The sequence below is a fragment of the Acomys russatus genome, chromosome 4, assembly GCF_903995435.1.
Source record: "Acomys russatus chromosome 4, mAcoRus1.1, whole genome shotgun sequence".
Lineage (NCBI taxonomy): Eukaryota > Metazoa > Chordata > Mammalia > Rodentia > Muridae > Acomys > Acomys russatus.
In genome coordinates this window covers 24,364,050-24,381,844 of record NC_067140.1, presented here as the reverse complement: position 1 = coordinate 24,381,844, position 17,795 = coordinate 24,364,050, and the positions used below count along the sequence as shown (strand labels likewise).

At 49.8% G+C, this 17,795-nt stretch overlaps 1 protein-coding gene across 1 annotated transcript in view; it reads right to left on the bottom strand.

Moving 5' to 3' along the window:
- Positions 1–9,466, bottom strand: part of Phactr3 (phosphatase and actin regulator 3) — a 212,673-nt gene extending 203,207 nt beyond the window's left edge. The window contains exon 1 of the mRNA XM_051143926.1: positions 9,302–9,466. Within this exon, the coding sequence (XP_050999883.1) occupies positions 9,302–9,404 (103 nt within the window). The 5' untranslated portion in view covers positions 9,405–9,466. The remainder of the gene's footprint in view (positions 1–9,301) is intronic.
- Between the last annotated feature and the right edge of the window lie 8,329 nt (positions 9,467–17,795).

Sequence of the window (17,795 nt, the reverse complement as noted above, 5' to 3'; positions counted from 1 at the left end):
AAAGCCACCCTGCAGAAGGCTAGCCCCCAAGTCCTGAAAGCCACACTGCAGAAGGCTAGCCCCCAAGCCCCGAAGGCCACCCTGCAGAAGGCTAGCCCCCAAGCCCTGAAAGCCACCCTGCAGAAGGCTAGCCCCCAAGCCCCGAAAGCCACCCTGCAGAAGGCTAGCCCCCAAGCCCTGAAAGCCACCCTGCAGAAGGCTAGCCCTCAAGCCCTGCACTGTCCTCCTGTGTATGCTGAAGTCCTGAGCCACACAAACTTAGAATGTGACCTTATATGGTGACGAGTCTTTAGAAAGGTGACTACAAAGCCAGGCACACTCATGTAGTCTCAACACTTAGGAGGCAGGGCAGGTGAAATCTCTGTGAATTCGGGGCCAGCCTGGTCTACAGAGTAAGGTCCAGGCCAGCCTGGGCTACAGAGTGACACATTTCCTCAAAACAAAACAAAACCATAAAAAGAAAGCACAATGCTGGCAGGTCATCTTGGTTCATAAGATGCTTGCCACAGCCACAGTGAGGGGCTGATGCCCAGAACTCACTGAGCAAACAGACCACTCTCGAGTCCAGACTCCATGCCCAGCAGATGGCCAGCACAGAAGGAACACAATTGCAGACTCCTTGTCTCACAGTGTTCTTTTTTGGGTTTTTATTTTTTATCTTTTTCCTCAAATAGGTCTTTTGTGTATATAATGTAGTTATTTTTTTTATTTCTGTGTATATGAACATGTATGTCTCTGCATCCATATGTGTGAACATATGTCTTTCCTCATCTATATGTGTGAACATGTGTGTCTCTGCATCTATATGTGTCAACATGTGTGTCTCTGCCTCTATATATGTGAACAGATATGTCTCTGCACCCATATGTGTGAACACATATGTCTCTGCACCTATATGTGTGAACACATGTGTCTCTGCACCTATATGTGTGAACACATATGTCTCTGCACCTATATGTGTGAACACATGTGTCTCTGCATCTATATGTGTGAACACAAGTATCTCTGCATCCATATGAATGAACATGTGTGTCTCTGCATCTATATGTGTGAACATGTGTCTTTCAGCATCTATATGTATCAACACGTGTCTCTGCATCTATATGTGTGAACACATGTGTCTTTGTACTCACATGTGTGAACACATGTAACTCTACATCTATATTGTGTACTCTAATGAGAGAGACAAAAAGGAAAGGTACAGATGTGGGTGGGTAGAAAGTGAGGGAAGAGGTGAGGGGGGAACACTGTAATCAGAATATTGTATGAAAATTGTATTTTCAATAAAAAATAAAGCACTAAATCCATGAAAAGACTAGAAAAAAAATTTTAAAGCATTGCCTGCCATCCTGGTGCTGTGGGAGCAGAGGCAGGTGGAGCCCTGGTGCTCACTGGATAGCCAGACTAGCCTATTTGGCAAGCTCCAGGCCAGTGGGAGCCCAAGGTGGATCGTTCCTGAGGAGCAATAGCTGAGGTTGCCTTGTCTGCCCATGTGTGTACACACGTGCTCAGAGACAACTGTACTGACTGGCCCCCCGGAGTAAGCCTTCTGCCAGATGCCGCACAGGTGCACTATCTATACAGAAGACACCTGGAGAGACACAGCAGCAATAAAAGCCAGGATAGATGACGGCCAACCAGATGCAAGCCAAGGGCAGGGGCCTCAACAACTTGCTTTTGACCTTCTGGTCTTTGAGAAGCCAAGGCCTGTTGCTCACATTGAAGGGCAGATGGGCCATCCCGCCTAGACCATCGTGTGGAAACCTAGCAAGATGGCAGCCACAGCTTGAGGCTCCTAAGCTGCAGAGGCTGCTGAGGAGAATAAATGGTTGACATAGGCCTCTCTGAGAAGGTGACACTAAGGCTGAGGAGTGAAAGATGGAAGGGAAAGGGCAGGCGGGTCAATCACCAAGGTTTGGGCATCAGGGAAGGGGACATACCACCAGCAGACGGTATCAGATGGCTCTGCTGTAGTAACAAGCACCTCCAAAGCCTCCGCAGCTCAGGGAGAAGTTCCTTCCCTTTTGCCCTATGGTCATGCCAGCTGTGTCCAGATGCAGGAACCACAGGCCTTCTTGGCAGTGCCCACGGCTTCCAGGTTCTCTGTCCTGGCCTATACCTTGTACACTGGAGTTAAGTGCTGAAATCCAGCTTCCGTGACTCAGGGAGAGTTACACCCCCACTCAGGAGATACCTCTGAGGGGGGCAGGAATGTAATTTCTTAATGCACGGAGGTGGGGGGGTGAGGGGGACTGGAAAGGCTGAGAAAACAAGAAACATCTCTGATCTCAGCCACATCAAACCTGGCCTGTTCTGAACCACACAGGGTGGAATGAGATCCACAACAGTTTAATGTTTGTTTGGACTCCCCTGAGAGTGCTTGTCTGAATACAGACCACACACACACACACACACACACTCACACACTCACACTCATACATACACACATATACACACATGCACACACACTCACAGACATACACACTCACACACATACATACATTCATACATACAAATACACACACACACACACACACACACACACACACACACACACACACACGAGCACATAAAGGGTCCAGAGAGACGATAGACACCACCACAGAGAAAGGCCAGGACAAGAACTCAGAGACAAGGCAGCCTCTGGAGGCCTGGGAAGCCACATGCCTAGACCCTCATCCCCAGGGTGGCAGGTGGCTCCTGGGCTGACCCCACCCCTGTGCTGCTCACCTACCATGGCATTCAGGCTATCACAGAGCCAGGCTTCCTGCCACGTCCTCTGGCTGCCTTCCCTGCCATTCCTAGACACACCTGGCTAGTCTGCTGGGCCAGCTCTGGGGGGGGAGGGCAGGTACCAGCCCCAGGTGAATTAAGAGTGGACGGTAGATGCCCATGGCCCAGTGACCCCCCCCCCAGGGAGTTACAACCCTTCTCTGAATTTATAAGAAAGTATAAATCAGAGATGCACAGATGAGGTCCCTCAGAGGCTGAACACAACATAGAGAGCAAGAGCCTCCTTGGAGGACTGAACCAGAGCCAGTGAACACAGAAAGGTATGTATATGTGCACACACCAAACATGAAGATGCACACGCTCCCTGGAGTGCACACTCACACATGTGTCACCTGTTCAACGCGTGCACACTTCAGCTGACAATGTTAGAGTGAGAGCACAAACTGTGTGAAGGTCAACTGTCCAATTTCTCTCAAACATATCCCACCTCACTCACCTCAGGGTGTGTTGCCCTCACTACTCACAGATGCACATGCCCACCAGACACTGACCACCGATGCCATGTCTCCCTCCCCACTGAATGTTGGCAACTGACATAGCTGGCACCTGCCAGGGTGGGAACCCCATTTAGGACCCCTGAAGAGGTCCCTGCCAGCTCTCCATGGGACCCCAGAAGGACTCAGCCCCCTGCAGGCAAGGGCCAAGAAGTGCATGCCTACTGGCTCATATCTGGTACTTTTCCAGAATGAGCTAACTGTCCCTCTAGCACCGTCCCCAGGTGACCAGGCTGATGTGCAACTAGCCACTGCCCCAACCCACCTGCTGCAGCATCCACAACCAAGTCGTGCCCAGGCCCACCTTGTTCCTCTGCACCATACCCCAGCCAGTATCCACCCAGGCAAGAAGTCTGGTGTAAGCAGTGTGTGCCACTGGCTGTGGTCACGTGTGTGTACATACATGTGTGTGTGCATGTGTGCAAGAGTGTGTCAGCCAGAGATCACACCAGGTTTCTCAATTGCTCTTCACAGTATTTTTGGAAAAACAAGATCTCTTATTGAACCTGGAGTTTATGTAATAGCTATCCAGTAAACCCAGGGATCCCCCTGTCTCTACCTCCCCAGGAAGGGGATTATAGACCTATACCACTATTCCAGGTTGGGCGTCTGAACTGAGGTCCTGATAAGTGAGGGGCAGGCAAGTGTTAGTGACTGAGCTACTTTCCCCACCTCTGGGGTTCCTTAAAACACTTCTCTGTGCACGCTGGGCTTCTGTTCTATATATGACAGGGTGTTACATAGAGAGGTTCACAAAGGCAGGCTGAGCTCAGGGCAAGGCCTCCAGGTTCTCTGCCCAGGGGCACAAGCCAGTCTGTCACCAGGCCCAGCCTCAGAGAGCAGCCAGGGATGTGAGAAGTGGCCAGTCCCTTGGAGACCTCTTGTCAGTGAGTGTGGGAGGCTCATGAAGGTGAGACCATTAGAGAGAACTGTATCGATGAAGCCACATCTGCCACTCATTCCAAAACCCAATTCTGGTCACAGCCTCTTCTCACTGTGTGCGCTGTCATGAGACCACACGTTCCTGCCCATGGCCGGCGCCATTAAATACCTGTGCTCGGTCTCATCACGTTGACAATGGGAAGTCACAGTGGACAACGAAGAGGAGAACACAACAATGTGTAGGCAAAAGTCCCCTTACAGTGAAAACTACTGCTTCTGGACTAAGGATACTACAGACAGTTATAAGACAAGCCAGAGACATTGAAGAAGCCGCATGCAGGCAGGATTTGAATCCAGAGCTAACAACTACGCTTACAAACCAATTAGGTATGATTACCTCGATCAGTGTCGACTAACACTCAAGAAGCTCTATCAAACAAGCCTGGGACGCAAATGACAGCAGCAAAATCCACTTCTCTTCTCTTCTCTTCTAGAGGACAGGTACAATTTCCAAATGCAGTGAGTGGAGTACCACCAGGATTGTGCGACAGGGCAGGGTCTTGTGAGAACAGCAGGGCATACAATATGCTTTAATGCCCTCCCTCATCCTCAGGAAAACACCTCAAGGAGACAGAAATGTCTGCCCAGAGGCACTGTGGCTGCCCAGGCTGCAAGTTCACTGCCTGCAACTCATTAAGACCATGACCTCTAGCAACCTTAGTGTGGAATGACAGGACCTAGAATATTCTAAAGCAATTAGACAGAATCTGTTAACCCAGATAAAAAAAATCCAAGGCACAGGGCCGAGTGAAGCTGCGGTCACAGAACAAGGCGTGCTGTGCCTTGCCCGTTCTTTATGGCGCTTCCAGGCAGCCATGGGGGATGTTTTGCACTGACATCTTCAAGTGCAGGGCTAGGAAACCAGGCAGGCAAGGTTGACCCTAACTGCAGCTGCCTCCGGGAGACAGTGAGGGGTGGGCGGAGGTTTGGGGCTCACTTATGATTTCACTTTGCATCTGGAGACTGCACCGGTAACACATAAGTGTGTCCCCGTTTGGGCACAAAGTCCTCTGACTTGTGGAAGAGGACATGCTCCCCATTCATCCAACAGATATTTATTGAGTACCAACTACAGCCAGGCCCATTCCCAAGAGTGACAATGTCTTTTACCCCTTGATACAGAAAAGGAGCGACCAGGCTAGGGAGATGGCTCCAAGCAAGTGTGAGAACCTGAGTTTGAATGACCCAAAGCCTGTCACCATGGAGCTCCTGTGGGAGAGCTGGGGGGACAGAGGCAGAGAAAACCCCAAAAGCTCACAGACCAGCTTGAATAAAAAACAAGAAAGGCACCCTATCTCAAACAAAGTGGAACGTAAGGGTGACACTTGAAGTTATCATCGGAGAGCCACCCATGAGCCATGGCATGCATGTGCTTGCATTCACATACATGAATGCCTGTGTACACAGAGAGAGAGATAAACGTATGAAAAGACGAGAGTGATCAACTCAGTCCCAGGCCAAGCCGGCATGCAGGCAACAGTCCTTACAGAAGGGAGGAGCATATGGGTGTGCGTGCAGGGTTGGGGTGGGAAGACCCAGTAAACCTGAAAGCCCTTGGCTTAGAAGGCATCTGCATCTCCAAGTATGCCATGAGCTCCTGAACGGGGAACCTTGGGTCACACTCAAGGACTTTGCTGAGCATGGATGTCAGGCACCAGGACTGCCTTCTGCCTCCAGGCACACACCTGTCAAGACAGGTTCTGTGGGCCAGGTGGACACAGGTGTACAGCCATGCTAACAGGCATGGCTCTGTGGGCCAGGTGAGCGCAGGTGTACAGCTCGGCCATGCCAAGGAGTACTTGGAAAGCAGGTAGGGTTAAAGGAACCTGGAGGCAGCCTGCCACTTCCTTGACATCCCCTGACTCCCCTATGGACAACTTCTCAGCCCTCGCTGTGAAGAGGACACAGGTGCCACCCTTGGCCTGGGGGAGGGGCCTGAGAGCTGGGCTTCAGAAGTAGCCTATGCAGCCCAGGCCTGGCACAGGCTCAGAGCTACAGGCAGGAGTCTGTAGCCCAGGCTCTGGCCCTTCAGCTTCCAGAACTGGCGGGTGACCCTTTGCTTCCTGGGCTCTCCTCCATTGCACTCAGGACAGCAGAAATGCCTGCTGTGTCCACCTGGTTGTCATTAAAATTTCAAAAGAACTGGGCAGCCCAGACCCTTTGTGGATCCTCAGAGCCTTTGGGAAGCCCTGCTCAGCCCTAAGGTGTGGAGAACCAGCAAAACAAAGCGTTAGGTTTCAGTGCCTTTCATGGCCCCTCAGGCCACCACTTTTAATGAGCCTTGGCTGGGACCGGTCCTGATACCATCAATCATGCCTTTCTTTCCCAAAAAAAAAAAAAAGGTATTAGACTCATTTGGTACAGAAATAGTCCAAGACAGTTCAGTACTTCCTAAGCAGACATGGGAGTCTGCAGAACTAGGGGCTAATGTGGTCCTGTGCAAAGCACTCTAAGCCACCATTAAACAGTTCCTGTTCCCTTTAAGGCTTGGAGCTATGGTTCACCCAGAGCCAGCTCCAGAAACCAGTGCAGGGAGCATGGGGGAGAGGCTCTGTGGTTTCTGGGCACTCTTCTTTGGGTCTAGAACAAAGAGTCCAGATACTTTCTCCAAGTCTGGTAACCAAAGTGGCTGAAGAGCTGCAGCCCACGGCCTGGTCCCTAGAGCTCGCTCCAAAGCTGAACCCAGTATTTGGACTCCAGGTCCCTCCGCCATAGCATAGCAATGCAATACTGAAACCCAGAGAGTGAGAGCGTCACCTTCTCTCCCTCAATCCTGTCCCACAAGTGACCTCTTCTAGTGGTCCGTCCATCTGCTGAGTCTTAGTCTGCAGCCTCCAGACCCAGCTCCCCCCCCCCCCCCAGGACTCCTTTGCAGGGCCTCTGAATACTAGCCCCTTCGTCTTGGGATTACATCTTCCCTTACAGTTCTCCACCATCCTGCCTCGTCCTCCCTGCCAAGCCCTCCACCACTCCGTGAAGGGCACCACCAACCACGGAGCACAGCCACAGAAGTACGGAGCATCCTGGACTTGGGGCAGCCAGGCCAACAGCTCCCATCAGCCCCCACTATGAAGATGTTTCAGAGTGCCCCCACTTTCCAGAATCCTGAAAACACCCTAAGAGGCTGCTGCCATATGCCAGCCAGGTGAACGCTCTCTCCTCAGCCTCAAGCCTACAAGCAGTCTGGGACTGCGCATAGAAGATAGAGGTAAATTATCACAGAGCCTAAAGCCGCTGCCAGATTGTCCCAAACTCAAATTCTCCATTCCCCTAGCTCAGAGCTACTTCGTTTCTAGGACGCTTTTTTGCTCCCCTGCAGGCTAGACCCCACAAACAACAATTCCTCTGTTAGGGGTGTTTTCTCCCATCCTCTGCAGCACCCCAGCATCTGATTCTGCACCTACAGTGCTTTGGGGACAGTGATGTCTGTTGACCCATTGACTCCACGCTCCCTCTCTTTGCCAAAAAAGTGGGTCAACGGTGGCGGAGCCCTGCCAGGGCCGAAGCCTGGGCGGAGGCCACGGGACTATTTTTAAAATGTGATGACTGAAAGTACATGTGGAACAGGTGAGGTGTTGCATAAGCAGGCAGGTAGCTCACACACCGAAGCTCTGAGGGCGCTGTCCTGCAGAAGAGCTTCAAAAGTCCTGTCCTCAAATCTGCCCTGAGCATTTGATACACAAGTGCTGCAAAATAGGGCACCTCTAGGCTCAGGAATACCCACTCTGTGCTGGCTAGAGGGCATCATCCCAAAGAGGCCATCCCAGAGGAAGCATTCTCCCTGGCGGTGGCAGTGTACCTAAACTCTTTTCCAGGCCCCATTAAACATAGGCATGACAGCTGATGCTCAGTACATAGGAGTCAGCAATAGAGTGCCTCAGTCAGACACACACACACACTGAACCAAGGTACCCAAAGGCTGGGCCATAAATGGGGGTCCTATGGAACATTCAATATTCAGTATGGAATACCCAACATCCCAGAGTGCTTGGCTTTTCCTCTTAGCACTGCTTTGTGACTCCATGCATTAAGTTTCCCAACCATGGCATCCTGAACTAGCTAAGTATCTTTCAGGATGAGAGAAAAGAGGAGATGCTGGGCTGAGCATGCTGGGGGGGGAGGGGGGGAGGGAGGAGGGAGAACAGGACCACAGGACACATCTGGCTTCCATGTTGTAGACAATGAATCCCTCACACCAGGTGAGGGCAGAACTGCCCTTCCTGGTCTAAACCAGTTTTTGGACTAATCTGATCCCAGATCACCTGAGGCGTTGCTTGAAAGTTCAGGTTCTAGAAGACGGGGACCTCTGGCCCGGAGTGAGCACCCCCCACCACCACCACCGGAAGAATGCTAGGGGAATAACTAGGAAGCCCGGGTCTAACTCCCCTCTGACAGCACAACCCGCCCCATCCTGAGCCAAGGCCACTGAGGACAGGCCTCGTCTCCAGAGACCTGCACCCCTTCCCGTCTCCGGTGCCTTGTCCCTGGACCAGGTGGGACTCTGGGCATTGCAGTTTCCTCAAGGGTTGCCTCTCCCTCCCACTCCGCTCCCGCCCGCCCGCCCAGCCTCTCTCGGGCCAGTCTTTCAACTAACTGCAGCTGAACTAGCTCCAAGGTTTCAGGACCAGGTGTCTGCCCTGCAGGGGGCGAGGCTCTGGGAGCCAGCTTTGGAGAAAGGCCAGCACTCCTGGAGCTCTTGTCGGATAGCTAGCTGTACCCCTCTATTGCCGCTCAAAGATGAGTCTCCCCCATTTTGCAGAGGTGGAAACCGAGGCATGGCGATGTCACGTGTCTGCCAACTACAGCGGGGCAACTACGCCATCAGAGGGGGGAGAGTCCAAATCCGTGATGAGCTCACGGGCCAGTTCTCCTGCCCACAGCACCCGTTGCCCTTGTTTAGGGACAGATACCTAAGACTCTGCAGCAGGAGGAAGCAGGATGCGCCAGCGCTGGGGCTGGGGCGCAGCGGGCATCCTGGCTGTGGCGCTGCAGTCAAGGGCAGTACAGGGGGCTCCGGGGAGGTCGCCCAGCCCCGCCTGTGTCCGGAACCCCCAGATCCCTTCCGTACTTACCTTGCTCCAAGCCTTGGGTAGTGGAGTCCTGGGGCCCTAAGGCCCGCAGCAGCGAGCGCAGAGGCGCGGGCCAGCGGGCGTGCCCCCTGCTTTGACCACGCATCTCCCCGAAGGCCAGGCGTGTGCAGCTCCGGGCTGTATCCGCCCCTCCAAGCACTGGGCAGAACCCGGGCTAGGAAGGAGCTGGCGGGGCGGGGCGAGACTGGAGCGGGGGTGGCGCCGCCTTGTAAGGCTCGGCCCCTTCTCAGGGCGGAGGCACAGAGGGGCTCAGCAGTGACCTTGACCTCCTGGACATTGCCCAGATTGGTGTTAGGAAACTTGACTCAAAGAATCTGGGATAACCCTGGAATTGCCAACAACCAGTCTGTCAGGAGATGACCGTCAGGGGTTAATTACGTAGTAAGGAGGTTGCGAGGTTAGAACAGCGGGATCCGGGATCCTGGACTAGCCTCTTCACATCTCTGAGCCTGGGATTTCTTGTGCCTAATACAGGACTTAGGAAGGTGAAATGAGACACCAAGCAGGATTGAAAACTGGAGATGGTGTCCTCGTGGTGGAGACCCTTAGACTGCCCACCGGCTCGCTGTATGACCGCTGTAAAATGCAGGGGCCATCACTGCGCTCTAGCAAGCCCCCGTATCCACCGTCGTTAAGAAATAAAGCTGTTCTTTTCCTACTGAGTACTGCAGGGTGGGAGTGGGACCCTTGCCTCCAAGGGCTAGCTCCAAAACACACAGCTAGTCTTCCTCCAATCCCTCCTAGCCTTACACAGTTCCAAGCTCTTCCTTGACCACAGACCCTGTGGTGGAAGTCTGCAGAGGTCCCAGCGGCCTCTGCGGAGTTTAGGGTTCAAAACCCAGTCTTGCCTGAGGGGAACCCTGGGCCCTCCTCCTGGGCTCCAGACAGCCAGGTCACCCACCTCATTCTGAGACACTAGGTGTGACACACAGGGGTTCCCAGAGCCAATATCCACAGCACTGTCCTGTCTCTGAGAGCTTTCAAGTGCATCTCTGCAGCCCTATAGTCTATGCATCCCTAGCGAGGTAGGATCCAGTAGGTTCCTATGAGCAGGTGGGGAGAGCCCTGAGTCACAGATCTGTTAGGCCAGGTGTCCCGCCTACCTGCACCTTCTACAGAAGCCCCGGCCCAATCTGTTGGGACCTGAGCCTCCACCCTCAGAACTTTTAACTACGTAACAACTCTCAGCCGGCACTAGGTGGCGCTGCACGAAACTGCCTTCCTGTGGCTGGAGAGCAGACTGTTGTGGCCACTGTGTAGCTGTGGAAACGCAACTGAGCAAGGGCTTTGTCAGGCCCCTGTCCCATTTCCTCTTCCTGTTTCTTTCGGGTCTCCTCTACCCTCAGCTCTGTCGAGGACGCGCTGCGGCTCAGGGGAGTGAAGTCATTTTCTCTACGAGGCCGGGACGGAGATCAGTCAGGATTCCAAACCTGGCTAATGTCTGGTTGGTTGTGGTCAGGATTGCTCTTTGACCAGCGCAATGGTATGGTCTGGTGAACTCCTCCTGGTCTTCCAAGACCCTGCTTACACATTGTCCCTTTCTTCCCATCTAGTCTGCAGCTTGGGTGTTCGGGTTTCCCTTTCCCGAGCCTCCCGGCCCCGTCCACATACAGCAGTCATTTTGCCTACACACCAGCCCTGCCTGCTGCTGCCGCCGGCCTGGGTTGTAAAGAACAGCCCTAAGCTTCGTCTCTGGCCACCCAATGGCCATTTGTTGTGAACAGCCCTCCGCTTGCCGGTAACAGTGGTTCCGTGGTCCCCTGGGAAGCCCCCTCACCAACTACGATGGTTTGGGTGTGATGTGTCCCTCACCCTCACGGGCTCATGTGTTTGAACACTCGCTCCCCAGCTGGTGAGATTGTTTTGGGGGCTTGTGAAGCTTTGCAGAGGCAGAGCCTAGCTGGAATAAGTGGGTCCATGGCACTGGCCAGGCCTTGAAGCTTGTAACAACTGTTCTCCTCCTGTGCCATCTGCTTTGGGGTCCGAGGCAGTGTGAGCAAGCTGCCTCCCATTCCTGCTGCCCACATCTTATCTGTCATGATGGATTACACCTCCAACCAGGAAACAAGCCCTTCCTCACATACTTCGCTTCCTGTTTCCTCTTGGTGACTGTGTACCAACCCTCAGGCCTAGGGGGTGGGCTCATGGCCCAGAGTAATCGCTCAGAAGTGGTCATCCACCTACCTTCATAGACTGGTCTGGGAAGGGCTTCTTTCCTGCTGAGCTCACCTGAAGCTCAAGAACTGTAGTGGGGCTTCTGGCTACACGCTGGCTTGGCCATCAGCCCCACGCTGCAGCCCACTCAGTGCAGTGCTTGATAGGCTAAAGATGGCGCCATCTGCCTGGGGCCAAAACAACATTTCAAAATCCTTGTCCTTAGAAAATGCTTGAGAAGGGCTTGGGGTGGACGCAGCTGGACCCAGGAGTGCCCAAACCAAGCACCAACTCCTTCCTTCCCTGTAGTTCTTTCACACCCTAGAGCCTGTCTCCTTCATTACACAGCCCCTAGTGGAACCAGCACTTACCACAGGGAGGCAAAGTGGAAGCCTATAGGCGGAGTTGGCGACACCACGAGAGATGCAAAAGGGGGTGGGGTGGGGGGTGAGAGTCCACCAGAGCCTCCAGCCTCCTCAGCCTAGAGCAAGGGACCTCTCCAGACAGCTACCCGGGGAAGAGAGGACACAGAGAAATGGCTTATCAAGCACACTAGTCTTCAGGCCAGCTCTTCCTGTCAGCTCTGTGCCAGAGTGGCTTCAGGAAAGCCTGTTGTCCCAAAGGCCTCCTGCTTGGATTTTTGTGCAACTATTACCAACTTGAAGGCATTAGTAGTTTTTTATATGGGCTTCATTTTCATTCGAATATGAAGGAGGCCGAAATGTCAAGACATGCACGTGTACACATGTGCACACACCCCCTCCAATCCCACTGTCTCTCTCTGTGCTGGGAGTTTCTCTTGACTCAGGGGAGCCAGCTGGGATAACGAGCAACAGTCCACATGGCAGCTTAGGGCAGACACTAGAGAGTGGCTGTTGATCTTATATGTTACAGGTAAATCAGGCTTGGTTCATGGAAACGTCTACATCAGCATCCATACGTGTATACAGGTCATGGCTCAGCCCCCCACAGCACTCTTTCTCCATGCTCTTGGCAGGGGTCTCTGAAATCAGCAGGGCCACTGGGCTGTCTCAAGAATCAGTAACAATGTGTTGTGATTGATTGATTGATTGGTTGGTTGATTGACCACATCTGATAGAATCATGGCCAGGCAAGACGTGCCTCACACACACACACAGCCCCTGCTGCTCTCACCTGGTTAAGATGTAGCTTTGGGTGCTGGAACACTGAAAGGTAAAACAGGGGTCAAGTTGAAGATCCCTGAAGGAAGCCGCTGTGTATTGTTGCCATTAAGAATTGTCAGCTCTGGGCCTGGAGAGATGCTGCACCCGTTAGAACCACTGGTCACTCTTCCAGAGTACTGGGTTCCGTTCCCAGCATCCACATGGCAGCTCACGACCACCTGGAACTCCAGATCTGGGGATCTAATGCCCTCTTCTGGTCTCTGTGGGTACTGCATACACATGGTGTATGCACATACATGCACTCAAGTGTACACACACACACACCACTCACTCACAGCCTCCAAGTAACACAATCTAAAAGAGTCAAGACATCAAACAAACAGTAGCCCCTACACACAGGAGCAAGATGGCCGGAGCATCAGAAAGCACAGAGGGAGAATGTCTCAGTGGATAAAGAGCTTGCCACACAAGCAAGGGGACTTTGGGTCCCAGAGCTCATGTAAGTACCATGTGAGCTTGGCGGCTCACCTGTGTGTAATTCAAGCCTAAGAGGGTAGAGACTGAATGCCTGGAAAAGTTGACTCAGCTGACTGGCTGCAGTGAGATGTTCTGGGGTTGACTGAGGGCCCTTGTCTCAGAATAAGGTGAAAGAGATCAAAGAAGAGAAGACTCTAACATCAACCTCAGGCTTCTACACACACCACAAACACACATACACATACCCCAAACAAACACATGAATACACACACCACACATGTACAAATATGTGAACCCACACATGTGTGAATAGAAACAAACACGTATGCACATCACACACACATACCCTGAAAGAAGAAAGAAATCATACAGCTGGGTATGGTGGCACACGCTTTTAATCCCAGCACTTGGGAGGCAGAGGCTGGTGGATTGCTGTGAGTTCAAGGCCAGCCTGGTCTACAAAGAGAGTCCAGGACAGCCAAGGCTACACAGAGAAACCCTGTCGCAAAAAGCCAAAAGAAAAAAGAAAGAAAGAAAGAAAGAAAGAAAGAAATCATAAAGCCAGGATAAGACAGCCAAAAAGTGTACAAAAACAGAAAAGATGACATGGTGAGAAACCAAGCCACTCAGAGCACAAGCACGGCACCCCAGTTGTGGGAGAGAAGCCAGGTGCATCATCCAAAAGGTAAGCCAGGTGGTCATGGTAAAAATAGACTTGCCGTCCTAGCCTCAGAACAAGCCTGTGGTTCTTCCAAGTCTGAAACCCACCCAAGGGTTTTTCATGAGACAATCTCATCCAGTGTGACAGGGCAGCGATGGAGAGGACTTCCATCTTGTCTCTCATGGAGTTTCTGGGGGTCTTGTCTGGGCACCATCCTGAAAGGGAGCTGATTGATTAAGACCAAGCCATTCTAAGGGCTAGAGGACAAGAGACAAGTGGCCTGGGGTCAGCCTGTCACAGCCACAGGGCAGAAGCCAGACGCAGGAGGAATTGTGGGGAGAGCTGGATGCAGACCTGCTAAGTAGTTCAGGTGTCAATCGGCTCAGCTCTGACAGCGGAAGGTACAGGGTACAGCAGGTGCTGCCACACCCTCAAGGCCGAGGAGAAGAACCTGTCCATGACACATTAGAGTCAGAATACTGCAGCACAAAACAATCTGAAGAGCTTTCAGAGAGGGGAGAGACTCCCCTCAAGGAGGATCACATCAGGCAGCTCAGCATAAGCCCTGCATCCAGGATGACGTGGAGTAGCACACCTGCCAGTCAAGACCACTACTATACCCAGCCAAGTTATCTTACCAGCTGGCAGAGAAACAGGCATTTGAAGACAAACACTAAGGGCTGGAGAGATGGCTCCATGGTTAGAGCCCTGGCTGCTCTTCCAGAGGATCTAGGTTTGATTCCCAGCACCCAGATATCCACTCACAACCATCTGTAACTCCAGTCCCAGGAGATCCTACACCCTTTTCTGGATATAAAGGCATGGCATGCACATGATGCATAGACAAACAGCCAGACAGAGAGAACACCTATACATAAAATCAAAATAAATTTTTTCAAAATTCCAAGACACCCAATCCCTCAGCCTTGCCCCTAGCGCTGCAACAGAACACCAGCCACAGCCTCCCTTCCCCCACCTCCATGCCTCCCGTGGACCCCACAGACCATCCCCTCCTAGCCTCCCCTCCCCCAGTCATCACTGTGTCCCAGACTCCAACTCAGGCAGACACCTGCTGCTCAGCCACAAGCCACAACTTCCAGAAGACCATGTAGGCTGCCCACAAACCTTCTCCAACTCTTTCTGTTTACCCAGTAGAGTCACTACCTCAGGCTTGTCCAAGTTGAAGAAAATGAATAAAACTGTTCAAGACCTAAAAATAGAAATAGAAGCAATAAAGAAAACACAAGCTAAGGGATTCTGGAAATCAAACATTTAGGCATGAGAGTAGGAAATACAGAGACAAGCTTCACCAACAGAATATGAGAGATGGAAGAGAGAACCTCAGCCACTAAAGATAAGAGAGGAGAAACTAGTACATCTATCAAAGAAAATGTCAAATCTAAAAAGTTACTGTCACAAACATTCAGAAAAACAGGGACACAATGAAAAGATCAAGCCTAAGAATAATAGGAAGGTGAAAAACCCCAGCTAAAAGAAAATATTTTTAACAAAATCATAGAAGATAATTTGTCTAACCTAAAGAAGGAAATGCCTATAAATACACAAGCACACAGAACACCCAATAGACTGGACCATGAAAGAAAGTCCTCTCACCACACAATAACCAAAATACTAAATATTCAGAAAAAAGAAAAAGTATTAAAAGCTGCAAGGGGGAAAGAGCAGGTAACATATAAAGGCAGACCTATCAGAATTACACCAGACTTCTCAACAGAGACTCTAAAAGCCAGAAGGACAAATGCCCTGCAGACTCTAAGATACCAGGTGAGATTACTAAACCCAGCAAAACTTTCAATCACCATAGATAGAGAAAACCAGATACTCTACAACAAAGCCAAATTTAAAACATTATCTATCTACAAATCCAGCCCTATAGAAGGCAATAGAAGGAAAACTCCAACCCAAGGAGGTAAACTACACCCACAAAACCACAGAAAATGAATAACTGCACACCAGAAAAACTAAAAGGATGAAGGACACACACACACACACACACACACACACACACACACACATACACACACTCAATATCAACGGTCCCAATTCCCCCCATAAAAAGATACAGACTAATCTGGGCATGGTGGCACTTGGGAGGCAGAGGCAGGCAGATCGCAGTGAGTTTGAGACCAGCCTGGTTATAAAGAGAGTCCAGGACAGCCAAGGCGAACACAGAGAGACCCTGTCTCAAAAAATCAAAAAACCGAAAGAAAAAAAAAAAAAAGAAAGAAAGAAAGAAAGAAAAAAAAAGACACAGACTAACAGAATAGATGAAAAAACAGTATTCATCCTTTCACTGCATACAATAAATATGCCTCAACATCAAAGATAGACATTACCTCAGAATATAGGGTTGGGAAAGATTGTCCAAGAAAACGGACCTCAGTAGCAAGCTTTTATCTAACAAAATAAACTTCAAACCAAAATAAATCAAAAGAGACAGTGAAGGACACTTCATACTCATCAAAGGAAAAAATCTACCAAGATGAAGTTTCAATTCTTAAGCTCCATGCCCCAAACACAAGGGCACCTACTTTTGTAAAAAAAAACACTACTACAGCTTAAATCACATATTGACCCTCGAGCACTGGTAATGGGAAATGCCACTACTCACTCTCACCAATGGACATGACAAAAACTAAACAGAGAAATACTGGAGTTAACAAACATTATGAATCAAGTGGACCTAAAAGATATTCACAGAACATTTCATCCAAACACAAAAGGACATACTTTCTTCTCGGCACCTCATGGAACTTTCTCCAAAACTGATCACAAACTCAGTCAGAAAGCAAGTTTCAACAGAACCAAAAAAGAAAGAAAAAAGAAAAAAAGAAAAGAAAAGAAATAACTCTCTGCATCCTTTCAAACCACGATGGATTAAAACCAGATATCAACAACCATAGGAACAACAGAAAGCTTACAAACTCATAGAAACTGAACGACTCTCTACTCAATGAAAACTGGGCCAACACAGAAATTAAAGATGTTCCTGAATTCAATGAAAATGAAAACACAACCTACCCAAACTTATCATACATAATGAAAGTGGTTCTAAGAGGAAAGTTCATGACACAAAGAGACTACATTTTTTTAAAAAATGTTGAAGAGATCTCATACTAGCAGCTTAACAGCACACCTGAAAGCTCTAGAACAAAAAGAAGTAAACACACCCGAGAGAAGTAGATGGTGGGAAATAACCAAACTGAGAGCTGAAATCAATAAAATAGAAACAAAGAATCAATGAAACCAAGAGCTGGTTCTTTGAGAAAACCAACATGATAGACAACTCATGTCCAAACAAACTAAAAGATGGAAAAAGAATACAAAAATTTACAAAATCAGAAACAAAAAAGGGCATAACAACACTCACCAAGGAAATCCAGAGAATTATTAGGTTATACTTTAAAAACTTGTACTCCACAAAATTGGAAAATCTAAAAAATTTAAAAAATTTTAATGGATAATTTTCCTGATAAGTATCACTAACCAAAGTTAAATAAAGATGAAATAAATAGTTTAAATATACCTATAGCCCCTAGTAAAATAGAAGCAGTCAATAACATTCCACAAACAAACAAGTCTGGGGCCAGATAGTTTTAGTACATAATTCTACCAGACTTTTAAAGAAGAAGTAACACCAATACTCCTCAAACTATTCCACAAAACAGAAACAGAAGAAACATTGCCAAATTAATTTTATGAGGCCATAGTCATCCAGATACCCAAACCATATAAAAGATTCAACAAGGAAAAAGAATTACAGCCCAATATCCTTTTTGAACATGAATGAAAATAAACCCTCAATAAAATACTCACAAGGAATTCAAGAACACATTAAAAAGATCATCCACCATGATCAAGTAGACTTCATCTTAGAGATGCAGAGATGGTTCAACATAAGAAAATCAACATAACTCACCATACTAAAGAAACTGAAAGAAAAAACATATGATCATCTCATTAGATGCAGAAGAAGTCATTGAATGAATCCAATACTCCTTAGTGACAAGTTCTGGAG